A 16,294-nucleotide genomic window follows, 5' to 3' on the forward strand; every position below is an offset into this window, starting at 1 on the left:
ATTTTTTGGGGGGGTGGTCTGGTCATGGGGCCTGAACTCTGGGCCTGGGCATTGTCCCTCAGCTCTTTAGCTCAAGGCTAGTGCTCTACCACTTGAGCTGCAGCACCACTTCCAGCTTTTTTTCTTTTTGCTTATGTGGTGCTGAGAATCAAACCCAGGGCCTCAGGCATGCAAGGCAAGCACTCTACCACTCAGCCACCTTCCCAGCCCTGGTTGTAGTCTATTTTTGTGCTTCATATCTTCAAAACTTCTTTGGTCTGAATTGATATACTAGGCCCTGATAAAAGTCATTGCTATTTCTTTACCATAATTCATTTAATTGCAAACTAATAATTATTCAGAGGGAAGTTTTAAAGCCCTTAGTCTTTATTTATCACTTAAGGTTTTAGAATGCCTATGAATTATACTGATGGTGTTTTAAAGGGTGAAATTGTTAAGCTTTGTAGTGGGGCTTCATAAGTCATTTCCCCAAATTTTACATTCTATATCTGTGTTAGGACCAGAAAGCCTTTTCTGATTTCCCATCTCTCTGTGTGTTTTCTATGGTCAGTGGAAGACTAGGTTGGTGCTTACCTGCGTCTGGCTATATGACTGTGCCTCTGATAGGGTCAACAGAGTAGTGAGATCGGCCAGCTGGCTCAGCAGAGCCTCTCATTATATGTATGTGCCTTGACCTTTCTTACAAAGAAGGGGTAGTCCCAGAGACGTGAAAGAGCTGACTGTAGAGGGGCTTGAGTGCTTCTCTTCTCTGAACTTCAGCCCTAGGTCCAATGTCTGGTGCAGTGGATTAAGTACTGAAGGGAGGAAAGGCTGGGATGTGTGGGAGGAGGCAAAGATGGAGTATTCTATATGAGATGGGGGATTTTCTTTAGGGTCTTGGTCTTGGAGCAGCAATCCCAAGAGAGAGAGAGAGAGAGAGAGAGAGATCCTTTTGACACATGTGCTGATAAAATGAGTTTTCCGGGCAGAGAGGGCTGGAAGGGCAAGAGGCCATGAGGCCTTGCCAGGTTGGCATTGTTACTCAGTAAACCTCATGGTGTCGGTACACATTATGAGGGAAGTGTGCAGAAAGACCTTGAAGAGGAAGTCTGAAAGGAAGCTGGTGGCCCAGATCACATGAGGTTCGAGGTTTTTCAGCAGCAGCAAAGCCAGCTTCCAATTTTACTTTGGTTCTGACCTGTTGGTATGCGAGTTCACGTGGGCTGCACAGCTCAGTTTGTAGATATTCTGTCAGCTACTCTGGTGGACACCTATCACGGAAGTACCCTGCATTTTATATGCCTGTTGTCTTTCTGTAGCTTTTAATGATCCCCATGTGTCTCCAGTCAAATAAATGACATGGTCTCTGTGGCTTTCACATCTAATGGGCAGCCCTGAAGACCTGCCAGGGTTTGGCAGGGCGAGTGATGGATGCAGGTTGGAACTCTTGGAGGGGACCTTTGAAGAAATGCACCGGGCATGTTAATGGGTGTTAAAGGGGTGAGTTTGTGTATGTGTCTCTGTGTCTGTGTGTGTGGCCTAGAGACTGGAAGGAGATATTGGAATAGCTAAAAGTGAGATATGTTTAGTGCTATTGTTTTAAAATCTGTTGATGAGAAACTTACTGGTTCTGTAGTGTTCAGTGATGGTGGGTGCAATGAATAATAGAAACAGTCTGTGTTACAGGAATGTACCCTTATAAAGAAAGAAGACTATTTGTATTTTCTTTTGCCTTTTTCTAACTGTTAAAATTTAATGTTGTGTTGATTGTTTCATTGCTATAAAAATACATTTTCTGGGTTTTTTTTTAGGCTAAAAGTGTTGTTGTTGTTGTTGTTTTCCCAAAATTTGGTCCCTAAAACCAAAAGCATCAATGTCACCTGGGAACTCATTAAAAATGTGTCACCCAGACCTGGGCTCAGGAAAGGTGGTGTTGAGACTGTACACTTAATTATTTTTATTTTCAATTGTGATTTAGAAAACCTATGTAGACCAGCTACTGGTGGCTCACACCTCTAATCACAACTACTAAGGAGGCTGACATCTGAAGATTAAGACCAGACTTGGCAGGAAAGCCTATGAGACTCTTACCTCCATTAACCACACAAAGCCACAAATGGAGCTATGGCTCAAGTAGTAGTGTGCTAGCCTTAAGTGAAAAAGCTAAGGACAATGCCTAGGCCCTGCATTCAAGCCCCAGCACTAGTACATAAAACAATAAAAAACATGGAAGTAGAACTGTAGATATGGGCTCTGAGTTCAAGCTCCAGGATCAGAAAAAAAAAACCATGATAGAAAACTTACCATCATAACCATTTGTGTGTTCAGGTCAGTAAAGTATATTTACATTGTTGTATTTTAAATCTCTAGAGCTTTTCAGCTTGTGAAACTAAGGTTGTGTAGTAAATAACTCTTACGTTCCCTTTGCACATGACCTAAAAACCGTCATCACACTTTCTGTCTTTGCATTTGACTACTCTAGGTACCTTATAAGTATCATACAATATTTGTCCTTTAGCATCTGGCTTTACTTACAATATTCATGTATTTATCCCTTTTACAGTATGTACTAAGAAGTGTCATTCTTTTCAAGGCTGTATCCCTAATACCCCACTATGTGTATATATGTATGTACACATAGATATGTATATAAGTATATGCATATATACATGCAAATACATATACACATACATACACATGTACATGAATATGTATGAGAGAAGCTAACTTTGCTGATCCAACATTATCCAACAGGTGAGCCGTCTCCTGATTTTGGGAGGGGCCAACGTGAACTATAGGACAGAAGTTTTAAATAATGCCCCCATCCTGTGCGTCCAGTCTCACCTTGGCCATGAAGAAGTTGTCACTCTGCTCCTGGAATTTGGTGCCTGCGTGGATGGTGTGTCAGAAAATGGCATGACTGCACTCTGCTATGCGGCAGCTGCTGGCCACATGAAGCTGGTGTGTCTGCTGACCAAGAAGGGGGCGAGGGTAAGCAGCAGCCTTTCCCATGGCAGGGACAATGGCTAGGGTGTGAGATGGAGTGGAGAGTAACTTCCTATCATTTCTGAAACTGTTATCCTCTGGGCTGATCTTCCTTGTTCTCTACCTTGTCAAACTATTACCAATTGAGAAATTGTAGCCTAGAGAGTGTACAGACAACTGTGTAGTTGTATCTGTGGAGAAGCAATCTCAGGAGAGATGTGGGCCATGTGTCCATGCTTAATAATGCCCAAGTCGAAGCACCAGGAAGATTCTTGGCCAATATCTGCATGAGTAGGACCATCCTTTACAAAGCCTGCAGACAGGGCTGGGATTGTGGCTCAGTGGTGGAATGCTTGCCTTGCATGCATGAGGCCCTGGGTTCACTTCCTCTGTACCACTAAGCAGAAAAAGCCAGAAATGGTGCTGTGGCTCAAGTGGTAGAGTGCTAATCTTGAGCTGAAGAGCTGAGGGACAGTGCCCAGGCCCAGAGTTCAGGCCCCATGACCGACAAGACAAAAAAAAAAGGCCTGCAGACATTGACCTGTAACTCAAGTAACATGGCATCACAATGAGTTGAAAACATCATAAATGTTTGCTTTTATTTCCCTACTTCCCTGGCCTCTTAACCATTTTATTTCATGTTTCTTTTAAAACAATAGCATAGTTCTGTGGGTTTCAGAAGCCACTTGCTTGAGATGCAGGAAGGTCTGGAGTCATGTTTCCACTTGTAGATAGAACAACCCTTAAGGCTGAGACTTTTCATCTGACCACTGGGAATCACAGCAGTGTCTCCTGACCTTGCTATGTACAGTAATCAACATATCACCATTAATAAGAAGTAACTGTGGCTTACTAAACCAGTTACTTTAGAACTATCAGTGCTAATAGATAAAGTGAGAAGAATGTCAAGTTCACAATAAGTGCCATTTACATTTATTATAAGCAGTTCATTGGCAAATCTGCCTTTTGAATAACAATAAATACCTGTTAAGTTAAAAGGATATTAAGTTCAAACCCCCCAAAAGAAAAAGCCCATAAAACATTAGGCTTATGAGTAGCAATGGCGCTTGCTCTCGCTCTCTCTCTCTCTCTCTCTCTCCCTCTCCCTCTCCCTCCCTCCCTCCCTCTCCTTCTCTCCCTCTCTCCCTCTCTCCCTCTCTCCCTCCCTCTTTCCCTCCTTCCCTCCCTCCCTCCCTCTCTCTCTTCCCGTTCCCCCTTCCCCCTTCCCCCTTCTCTCTCTCTCTCTCATTTGGGAACTCTAAACTTCAGGTACTAGAAGGAAAATGCCTCTGTTTCCAGTTCCCAGAAATCCTTTATTCTGAGACTAAGGCCAACAGGCCCTTCTCATTGCAGATGGAAGCCAGCAGTCAGTATTGGTGGCTTCAAAAAATTTTACTGTCATTTATAAAGGTGCTGATATACATAGGAGTTACAGTTTCACAAGTCAGGGAAAGAGCACATTTCTTTCGGACAATGTCACCTCTTCCCTCGCCCTTTCCCAGTTTTTCTGTCCCATCCTCATGTGTAAGTTCTATAGTTTATTTTCAACATAGTGTCTAGTGTACCACTGCTGCCTTTGCTTACCATTTGAAAATCAATGGCTTTTGCGAAGCTCCCAAGTTAAGATTCAGCTCTTAACTGAATCTACATGGTGGACCAGTGCTCTGGGAGGGGGGGGCTCTGGGGTACTTCTTCAGTCTTAGTACTCCCTGAGTTTAAACAGGGCAATGGGTCACTGGGTGCCTATGCTGTGGTCTTTAGCAAGTATGCTGTGCGTGCACTCTCTCTCTCTCTCTCTCCCCCCCCTCTCTCTCCCCCTCTCTCCCTCTCCCCTCTCCCCTCTCCCCTCATATATAAACACACACACACCCTTTCTGGCGAGCTGGCCTCCCACAATTTTGTGTACCTCCCTTACATTCTAACATGTCCCAGGCCACTGTTTGCATGTACTCCCTTTCTGGCCTTCCTCCTTCAGAGGTGTAGTCAGTAGATTTCCTGATCTTTCAGTGACCAAAGAACTGCTCTCCTCTTCCAAACTGCAGCTTCTCCCAGCAGCCTGTGAATTCGTCCTGAGCAGCCCATTGAGTTGCTCCATAGACATGTTCCCAAGAGAACCTGGGGCTCCCTACAGGTTTGCTAGGGAGACATTTGGAGTAAGAGGATATCTCATCATCTCTGGCTATGTACACAGTGAATGTGAGTCCTGAAGTCCTCGTTACCCTGAAAGAAATCAGGCAAAGTTGTAGCCCAGTCTGGAAAGACCGGAACGTGAACCCGTGTCTGGGGTGGGGTGGGATTGCACATGTTCTTTGGGTCCTCTAGTGTTCTCAGAGTAAAGATGAGGCTCACGTGTACTCCTGTGCCCTCCCTGCCCAGGTGGACCACTTGGATAAGAAAGGCCAATGTGCGCTTGTGCACAGTGCGCTGAGAGGCCACGGGGATGTGCTGCAATACCTACTGACCTGTGAGTGGTTGGCAAGTCCTTCCCAGCCCGGGACACTGAGGAAGAGCCAAGCTCTGCAGCAGGCATTGACGGCGGCTGCCAGCATGGGCCACAGCTCGGTGAGTGGGCTGCAGGTTTCCTTCCTGGTTAATGGGAAACTCTAGCTCAGTGATCACGTGTGTTGTCCAGTTGCCACCTTTCAAGTAATAAACCTATCACGTTCTAAAGGAATGAAAGAAAATAGAAATTTCAAAGACTAGCCACTGTCCTTGACCTTGTTTAAGAGTCTCTGTTGTAAATAAATCTTTCCCACAAATGAGGCTCCTGGTCTCCTGCATATGTGATGGAGAGAAGCGGGTTTGTTCTTTCTACCTGAGGCTTCTTTCAGTGGTGCACAGTCTCTGTCTTTCTCTTGTTTCTCTCTTCTTTCCCTGTTCTACTTTTATCCTTAACCCTGCCTTTTCCCCTTTGATTCATTCTTTTGTCCTTGCAATCTTGTAAAAATAATCACATGACATCCTGGTTCTAAAACCATTCTTGAGTATTTGAAGGATTTTTAAAAATAGAACTTGGATGCTTTGATAGCATGTAAGAATTCTTGTCATTTGTGGTTCCTACACTGAAGGAAAACTTCACGCAGCAGTTAAATAGAGCATTTATTTCTGGAAGATGTCAGTATTCCTCCATTTGAAGATTTAATTGTCATCTTCTGACCTGTGTCTTAGCTTTGTGAATTTAATAGCATTTTATTCCTGCTATTTTATGTTATTTCTCATGCTTGTAGTATCTTCAAGCAATTAGAGATGCCAGCATTTGGTAAGATTCTTTCCCCAAAATGGTATCAAGTAAATTAGAGTGCCACGCTGGCTGGCTGACATTTGCACTTAAAACACACAAGGTTTTGGCATTTAAAACACTGAAAACACATGCATAAATATGCAGTGTGTGTGTGTTATGTGTTCATATCTGAAAATATAAATGTTTTTCTTTTTAATGTTCTCTAAATCTGAGTGGGTTTGGAATGTGGGAAAGCATCGTTAGGAGGACTGAAACTCTGTGTTTGACCCTCCTCTCCTCTCATGTGAACCTCTCATTTAAAGACGGCTTGGAGGAATGCTAAGCAAAAACTACCTTGGCACAGTCAAGTGACCATTTCATGGACATTCACCAAAAGATTTGAAGGATATATTGGTTTCTTCAATCTATTATAACATAAGGCCACAAATTTTGCATACTCTGAACAGATCAGAAGTCTAAGATTAGGAGAGAACATGGCTTCTAAGTCTTGAAGCTACCTATATTCCTTAGTTTATGGCCCCTCTTCTGTTATCCCTTCTTCTTCTAACCTGGATTCCTCCTACTCTCCATCAGGACTGTTATGGTTATATCAGGTATGTAACAGATATACTATACACCCCTAACAGGTCAGAATAATCACCCAATATCAAGATTGGTAACCACATCTCCAATTTGCTCTTGCCATTTAAGGTAACACCCACAGGTTCCTGAACTCAGGTTGGGTGCCTATTTCAGAGCCATTATTCAGCCTATCACAAAGAATATGGCTTGGGAGACTAGAACATGGCTTTGTCTTGTTCTCCTGTCACTGTTGCTGCACAGGGTGAATGTTGACTCTGGTCCAGGGCATAAATGCTTTGTCTCCCTGAGAGCCAGCTTTCCTGCCTGGAGACTTGCAACCTGACCTGTTCTTTGACAGGAAAATGCCCAGGAGGGAAAAGAACATGGCTGTCAGTAGAAAAATTGCTTGGATAATACTTTAAAATTCTTTTAGAAAAATAGATATCATCTTGGTTTTTTTTTTTCCTTGTGAAAACTGGATTCACCATCTTCTGGTGATTTATGCAGAAACTGCATTTTATGCAATCTGCCGTGTCCTTTGTTGATTAATCTGGCATATTTGGGTCATGCTAGAATTCATTAGAATTCTGAGTACCTAGTAATCCTAAACAATGTTGCTGAAATTCAGAGACTGCGTTGTTCTTTATTTTATTATTATTCTCCAAGCTTAAGTGTGAATAGCATATGAATTATATTTGAAAACGGTTTTCATTATATTTTCTCTCCTTGTGCAGCATGAGATGATAGTGGCTAAAAACCAACCCTCTCTTCTTTGATATATGGGATATAATAAGAATCTATTGCTGTGAGAACTCATTAAACCCCTTTGCCACTTCTGACAGGTGGTCCAGTGCTTGCTGGGAATGGAAGAGGAACATGAAATCGAAGTCAATGGCACTGACACATTGTGGGGAGAAACAGGTAATTATGCTTCCACTGCTTGTAGTCACCGGCAGCTTGCTTGATGTCTGAGCCAGCATTATGGCCTAATTGTTTTAGGAATGACTTGTGATACATGTAACTCCTATTTCCATTTTATCACAAAGCATTTGAAGTTTAACGCTTTTAAACCTTCCAAACGTGCAGGAAAGCTTCCCTAGAAGCATATAAAACCTGAATCATTTTGAACTACATGAGCAGTTACCCTGCACCTGAAGAATATCAGATGGAAATACCTAAATAAGGCATGCAGGTTTAAGGTTTATCAAGTCTTCACACGTCCTAACCCACTGGACCTTCCTGCCACTCGAGCTAAGCAAGTCTGGCAGGAACTTCAGTCTTTGTTTTCAGGTGAACCAAAGGTAACTCAGTAGGGAAGGCCAGGCCTGCCTTCCTTATAGGATGAGGGCCCTGCCTAAAACACTGAATAGAAAGTTCTATTTCCATTGAACAGGGTCTGTATGTGTTTTAACAATAGTGGGACAAAAGCAAGGGGTGAATGAATGAATTTTAATAAATACTAAAATTCAGATAAGAATTGCTACCCCCAAAAAAGAACTGCTACTTTAAATTTTCTATTTGAATGACTTAGTATTCAAAATCTAAGACTTCATGAGTCATTTTGTTTTTAGTAGATGCAACCAAGAGTGTTTAATGAGCATTTCTAGGCTATGTATACATAATGTGTGTGACTTCTGTTTCTCTTGCATACATTTGTTTCCAAATGCTTCCAAATGATTTTCTAGCAAACCAAATGGTGGTCTGGAGAGTTTATTAGCTAACACATACTTAGTAAAAGCCTCAGACTTTCTGGGTATGCAGGCCTGCCCTTTAGAGCCATAGAGTCCCCTCAGAGCTGCCACCTTCATCCTGGCTTTCCCATCACTCAACTCATTGCAGAGGAGCAGGGTATGACCTATATTGCAGAGACAGTACAAGCCCAATTCTGAATTTCTGTCTCCTGCTTGAGATTCTGCCAGTTGGTTGATGGCTAAAGAGATACTTGAGTAACCAAAGACTTCACACTTTTATTAGCTCATAGTTTCAGTAAGTCAGAAGTCAGGACACAGCAGGGCTGAGTTCTTTCTGTAAGCCCACAGTGTAGGTACTGGCTGGGCCTGTGTTCTTATCAGTCACCAACTTTTTAGTACTGAGGTTATTGGCAGACTGGTTCCATAGATCTCTGTGGGAAGGTACAGAATGACACAGCCCCTCCCTTGTCTAATCTGCAGAACTCTTTAAGACCTGAGAAAAGTTCCCATCTCCCTTAACAGGCATGGAGATGAATTTTATAAATCTAGAACTTTTCCTCATTTTTATCAGTTTAGTAAATTAGTTTTAAATGTTTTTTATTGTAAAGATACTGTACAGAGGAGTTACAGTTACATGAGTAAGGTAATGAGTACATTTCCTATTGAGCATTGTTACCTCCTCCTTTGTTTTTCCCCTACCATCCCTTCCCTTCCCTCCCCTCCTCCCTAACTCCTCCCCCCCCCAAGTTGTAAAGTTCATTTTAAACATAGTGTCTTATACATCTCATTGTTACTATGGGTCAGCCTGTATCCTTGTTTCAGCATTTTGTTATTTCTCTTCCCCTCCCCAAATTAGAAAAATGTATATACAAGATGCAGGGCACCGGAATCAAATACAGTGAAAACAGGGGTTATACCATGGGGGAAGAACATACAAAAGAAACAAAAAAAATTTACATAGTACATTAAAAACAACAGTGACAAAGATAAAACCTCTTGTTTCCTTATCTTGGGGTTCTTCTCATTTAGCATCATCTTTTATGGTCATATGTGCATAGCTTTTGACCTTTCCTGCTTGTCTGGTAAGATTATCCTAGACATATAGTAGTTATTGCAAATAAATGAAACCATAGGACCTATGTTTCTTTGGGCCTGGCTTACTTCACTTAGTATAATTTTTTCCAAATCTTTCCATTTCCTAACAAATGGGGCAATGTCATCCTTTCTGATGGAGGCATAGAATTCCATTGTGTGTGTATCACATTTTCTTGATCCATTCATCTACTGAGGGACATCTGGGTTGGTTCCAGATCTTAGCTATGGTGAATAATGCTGCAATAAGCATTGTTGTGCTGGTAGCTTTAGTATGGCATTGTTTGTGATCATTTGGGTAAATGCCCAAAAATGGGATTGCTGGGTCAATGGGGAGCTCTATGTGTAGTCTCTTGAGGAACCTCCTATTGTTTTCCAAAGTGTCAACCTAGAACTTTATTGAGACACTTCTAACCATTTTAACTATTTAAGCTTTTTTTTTAAAAAAAAAAGCCAGATCAGCATTATTTTTCAGACTTACAGAGCCACAGCAGCTTTCTGTAGAATGCATCTCAAGCAAACCAATCTTGCCTTCTCTCTTTTGCTGTGTGGTACCTCCTTTTATCCATATATTTTCAGAGACAACCACCACTGCCTCCCCCAAGCCCTTCTATTTTCCAGTTTTCTGTCAAAGGAATACTTGTAAGTATTCTGGGAAAGTTTTAAGTTTGAGAACACTTACAAATACAGGGCTTTACACAGATAATAAACATGTCACTGTCCTGAAGGTGAGATTTGTGTCACCTAACTCCAGGCCACATGTAGGCATGAAAACAGATGTTTTATGGCTCACTTTTAGGCTGCAGAGAAGTGACTGCATAAATGAATGGGTCACACAGCTTTTGTTTCTTACCTTCAACTTGAATCAGCAGGGTCTGGCCACTCCCCAGCCTATGTGGGGAATGCTGCAGGGTCTGCTGTTTTTCATCACTAAAGGAGCCTTCAGCAACGAAAGCAGTAGTTTGCTTGGTTTTCTTCAGACCCCTCATTCCTGGGTGTTCTCAATGATGCTTTGTGTCCACACTACCATGGACTGGCCTTTGTCTGTTGTTAGCCACAGCAAAAGCATAGGATCCCTGAAAGCCACTCATCTAGCGTGTGGGAGGGAAGTTGGCAGAACAACTGGAAGCTTTAATGGATAATACAGGCATTATTCCTCTGAAAACCCTTGTATCCATGTACAAGTCTGTTCAATGTAGATTTAGCGGGGAACATCTTGGCTTTTGCTGGCTGACTGGTTGAGAAGGCCATCTCCATCCTTGACGGGTATGTTGTTTTTCATGTGGCACTACCACCTGTTTGGATGACAGTTCCTTCCCTGCCATCTCTTCCCTCCCTCAGCCACAGTTCAGAGGTGGGGGCCAGCTCCCTGTACCTGCACCTCACTTTTCTGCCAGGACAGACTTGTAGAGTCCCTGTGTAGCTGCTTGACAGTGGTGGTCCTGCCACTGTTGTTTGGGAGCATTCGGTTTCCAGAGCGAGGACAGCTCTCAGCCAGAAAAGAAGGCACACAGGAAAGGGTTGGCCAGTGTGAGGTTCCTCCTTACTCTAGCCATCTGGTAGGGGTGGTTGGGAGCAGGAAAAGATGAGCTTTTGTCCTGAGCATCTCACTGCTGGTTAGTCACAAAAGGGGAATAACTCCTAAGTTAGATGAATGGAACAAGAATGTGTACTATAGATTTTGAAGACACTCATCTAAAATGGAAACTGTTTAGTCTCAGGGTTTACTTGAGTAAACCCATAGCTTCTGGAAAATTTGCCAATTGATACCACTGGTAACTAGTAACTACTGGATTTGGAGAACAGAGAGCTTCCCTGAAGAAAGGCTTCCCTTGCATTAGCATCTGGAACCTGTTTTACTTGTCTACGCAGTGTTTAAAAACCAGCCCTGCAAAGTCAGTCCTGTAGTTGCAGTAGCTCTGGAGCATCTTCCTTTTCTTCCTCCTCTTCAATGGAAAATAGGAATGGGATACATCAGAAAGAAGTTTAGAATAATGAGGCGTTAATGCCCCTAATTGTACCACCTTCAAGGTTGCCAAGCCCTTAGCTTTGGGACACCCGCAGACTTGGTCATATGATGGTCCTGCAGTTTCTGGGCGGCCTGAAAGATGGCAAAATCCCATCAGTACTTGGGTTATCTCTGTCTCAGGCATTCCACAGCCATGACGAGCCAGTGCCAGCTCCCACAAAGTCTCGACTAAATCAAATTACTGTTTCCATGTCAGTGTTTGATGTGAATCAGCCCGAGCCAAAATGACCAGGGATGCTTAACTGGTGACCTCATGCTGTGGGAACTGTCAGAGAGACTGTGTTTCCAAACTCTAGGCTTCTCTCCAGTCTGTGAGTCTGTGTTCTGTGCTTCTGGCCATAAACCTCCTAAATTAAAGAGAATAGAGGCCCTTCTATTCCAGCATCTTCCTTTGACATGTACACATTCCTATATAAAAAGCTAGGGGTAGAGCTTAGTGGTAGAGTCAGCACCTATCATGAACAAGGTTCAATCCCCAACAGCACAAGGAAACAAAACAAAATGTGCTGTCCTATAAACAGTCTCCCTGCCTCAGCAGGTTTCCTTTGGCTCATTCTTTCCCTTAGCAGGACTTACTATTGAATCTTATTGTTGATGTTCTTTTCTGATGAGAGGCTCTTTTCTTTAAGTTGTGAGTTTCACGAGACCAGATATTTCTGTGTGTCTCATGCTCACCTGGATACCCCTCATCTGAGGCTGCTTGGTCTGGCTGCTTCTCTGAGAGAGAGAAGATTCTAGACAGATGGAAGTTTTGTCTGTCTCTGTTGTCCAGCATAATAGCCACTGTGCATGTGTGGATACTGAATGCTATTTTTTTTGTTACATGTCTGGCCAGGCGCCAGTAGCTCATTCCTGTAATCTTAGCTACTCAAGAGGCTGAGACCTAGGAATAGCAATTTGAAGCCAGCCTGAGCAGGAAAGTGAGACTCTTACCTCCAATTACCACTTTTTAAAAATATTTTTTATTTTGAAGATAACTGTAGAGAGGGGTTACAGTTACCTGAGTAAGGTAATGAGTACATTCCCTATAAAGCATTGTTACCCCCTCCTTTGTTTTCCCCCTACCATTCCTTCCCTTCCCTCCTCCCCAACTCCTTGCTCCCCTTCCCCAATTACCTCTTACCTCCTCAGAAAGCTAGAAGTGGAACCATGGCTCTAGTGGTAGAGTGCTAGCCTTGAGCAGGAAAGCTCAACTCAGGCTGAGTTCAAGCTCTGGACTGGCAAAAAATAAATTAATTAAAATTACATGTTTGCTTGTGAGTCCTGGCAACCGTATTAGACAGTCCTGGTCTAGCTCCAAGGTTTGTCATGTAGGTGTTGGCCAAGTATTCAAGTAGATTTAAAGAACATGGAGCCATAGAATATTTCAGACAGGTGATATTCAGTTTGTGAAATCATTCAGGAGAGATACTGCTAGAGAAGAGCCGAAGAAGGAGCCCAGTCCCTCACAAGAAGCCAGTGATGTTTCTTTGTGTCATGGGACAGTTACAGGATGCTGGGTTCTAAGATGGCTATTGGACTTTATGCCGCTCTACTCCCAGTGTGGTATGGTCACAGCGGAGGGAATGACATGGCCCCTGCTGGCCTTGGTGATGGTGACCTCTTTCTCCACTGTGCTCTCAGCTGCTCTCCAGAAGCTCCTTCTCACTGCCTCATAGCTGCTTGCCATGGGCGTCAGGAGGGTGCAACACCAGCTGCTCCCAAGGGTCTCCTTTTCCTAATTTCAAAAAAAAAAGCCTATCAGAGGAAGTTAAGGAGACTGACGGAAAACACTGTGTGAAGTACTAAGTCTTTCACATTAATTTGGTACTATTTTAATTGGGGGAGTATTTCCCAAAGAAGTTTAGACATTGTAAATAATTGGTTCTTATCACCAAAGTTGTTAATGATACTTTGTCTCCCTCCTTTCTAAAGAGGAGCTGAGTTTCTCTGCTGTCATCTGAGTAGGCTTTGGGCTGAAGAGCCTACTCTCTTTCATCAGTGCATCAAAGCACTTCAGCTCAGCATGTGTGCCAGTCCCAGTTCACTGTTTGCCAATTCTGGCAGAACCTGGCCTCCTCTGGGGTTTTAGTCGCAAACATTGTCCTGTCAGCAGGAGTATGGTGTCTCTAAAGCCATGCTTGGAGCAGAAGGTCCATTCTTCACAGACATTCTCCATGTGTTTTTACAGAGTTTAGGGAGGCATTATATGTCATACCTTGTGAGTTTTGTTTCCCTTATGTCTTCATGAGGTCACTTTCCTTTCATATTCTGTGTCTGTTTGGCTTCCTTCGTGAGTGCACCAAGCGATGAGATCTGGTCTTACCATCTCCAAGACCGTCCCAGAATACAGGGAACAGGACAGTGTAGTTTTACTTTTAAAAAGACTCCTTATTTACTCGTATTTTTGCTTATTTTCCTTTAATAGAGGAGGAACTTTGTTTAAATTCTTTAATGTGAATTTAAACTCACTAGATTGAGTTTGAGCCTTATATCTACTTGCTTATTATCCCCTATCAAAAATGTTAAAGAAGCCAGGTGCCAGTGGCTCACACCTGTAATCTAGCTACTCAGGAGGCTGAGATCTGAGGATCACAGTTCAAAGCCAGCCCAGGCAGGAAAGTCTGTGGGACTCTTATCTCCAATAAGCCACCAAAAAGTGGAAGTGACACTGTGACTGAAGTGGTAGAGCCTTGAACTGAAGAGCTGGGGGATAGCGCCCAGACCCATACTTCAAGCCCCATGACTAACCAAAAAAGTTTTAAGACCAGAAGAGTTTCAGAAGCTTTTCAGATTTTGGAACGTTTGTATAAACTTTACTAGTTCACTATCCCTAATAAAAAAAAAAAACTAAAATCTGAGAATTGAGAGAATCCCAGATTCTGGATTTGAGAATTAGGAACACAACCTGTACATATTGCCTCTCACAATGGAATTTCAAGTAAGAAACTGGAGGAGAGAATTTGTCAGTTGCTCACTGAAGACTGTGGAAAATATGTGTGACATGTTTTCCTTCTTCTGCCAGTGCTGGTTTAAAGAAGGTGCAAAGAGATTGATGGGTGTGGAAATCCAGATTTCTATCATTCCTGAGCAGTAGAAATTCTTGATTATCCTTGGAATGAGGCATGAAAGGAGAAGGAACTAACTCAGGACCCTAGAGGGGAAAAGGCTATTTCAGGCCTGTCTTGGGGGAAGAAGGCCCTCATGTTTGAGTACAGGAACCCAGAATTGGAGAGGTGGGGGAGAGAAACAGCCCATCTTAGGGCACATAGAATAGTATTACAATACACATACTGGGGCATTTTATGTCCTGACAATGCTCTGCAACCACAGTTAGACAGGAACAAGGTCATTTCAGATTATTCTTAGTCAGGGGAGAAAGTACAATAGTTCTTTAGAAAAATGAGTGTTTTGTAACAATTGTCTTCTGAACAGTCCTCCTAGACAGCTGTTAGGTGAGTGAGATGTCTTAGAGGAGACTTTCTGGAGGCAACAAGGTGGGAGTGAGAACTCAGATGCCAGCAGGCTCTCGCTAGCTGTGTGGCCTTAGGAAGTTTTTTTGTAGGTCTTTTCTTTTTCTCTCCTATAGCAGAGATGAGTTGTCTCATGGTATTATTAAAATAGGCTAATTAAGAGCAGGGGTTTGGGGTAATTCTGCCACCAAGATAAACTCCTGACCCTCCAATACAGATTCGCTTTGTGACTTAGGGTGAGCGTTATACCCAGCTATCACTCAGTTCTTTCACTTCAGTACTTGGTATGACAGTAGACATAACCTCTCATTCAGAGGGCTCGTCTTCCTGATGTAAGCAAGTGTCTATCCTTGGTGTTTGTACACTGTCCAGTGGTAACAAGTGTTCAAAAGAAACTACATGTAGGTTGTGATAAGTTAATATTAATTACTGTAGTAAATAGTAACCATTTAGATCACTCATCTGGTCTTGATAGAGTAAGCAATGAAATCTTATACTTTGTACTTAATTTAGAAAGAAAAAAATCACAGGTGAAGAGAAACACAAGCACCTTTTGATCATGTGTCCGGTGTCCGTCCACTGGCTGTACAGCTATATTTTATTTTTTAAGGCGTTCTTGGCACCGTGAAGCTCACATTTCATCTTTCAATCCATGCTCAGAGACTTGACAGCACAGTTTATAACACCGTCTGTAACACTGTCAGGGGTCTTCTGGTTGCTCAGATTTGGTTTCTGCCTTCCCTCAATTTCAAACTCTCCTAGATAACTCAATAGAATAGGGTATAAAGTTAGGCATGGTGGTACATGTCTTAAATCCCAATACTTAGGAGGAAGTGGAGGGGAGAGGATGGCAACTTTGATATCAACATGGCAACAGCGAGGAGAAAAATAAAACGCAACCAGTACTCAAACAACAAAAGATCAGAGGGTGATGACGGGGTGTATTCCACAGGATGTGTGGCTGTAGCCCTTTTTACTCTGATCCCTGTTCTTGGCTCTAGCCAGGCTTTCCCTTGCAGGGCTCAGTATGATCCTGTGGGAGTCCTGGCTCTCCCAGGAGAGTTTTTCCAGTGGAGAACAATAGGGAACAACAAGGACTTGTTAGGTTGAGAAAGCAGTTAGGCAGCATTAACTTCTATTCTTAAGGTCACTAGAGCACAGCAGAGCAGAGCCCTTCTAGAAGTTGCTTCATGTGGACTGGAGGCTGGCTCCGGTCCTCCAGCTGTTCAGCATGAGCAATCTTTATTCTCCTTCTGTCCTTTAA

General features: G+C 42.9%; 1 protein-coding gene across 1 annotated transcript in view; it reads left to right on the forward strand.

The window, feature by feature from the left end:
* The window catches only part of Tanc1 (tetratricopeptide repeat, ankyrin repeat and coiled-coil containing 1), a 232,915-nt gene that overhangs the window by 200,029 nt on the left and 16,592 nt on the right, over positions 1–16,294 (forward strand). The window contains exons 18-20 of the mRNA XM_013029880.1: positions 2,734–2,970; positions 5,341–5,526; positions 7,609–7,687. Coding sequence (XP_012885334.1) covers positions 2,734–2,970; positions 5,341–5,526; positions 7,609–7,687 — 502 coding nt within the window. The remainder of the gene's footprint in view (positions 1–2,733; positions 2,971–5,340; positions 5,527–7,608; positions 7,688–16,294) is intronic.

Source organism: Dipodomys ordii, unplaced genomic scaffold (genome assembly GCF_000151885.1).
Source record: "Dipodomys ordii isolate 6190 unplaced genomic scaffold, Dord_2.0 Scaffold5, whole genome shotgun sequence".
In the NCBI taxonomy this organism is placed as follows: domain Eukaryota; kingdom Metazoa; phylum Chordata; class Mammalia; order Rodentia; family Heteromyidae; genus Dipodomys; species Dipodomys ordii.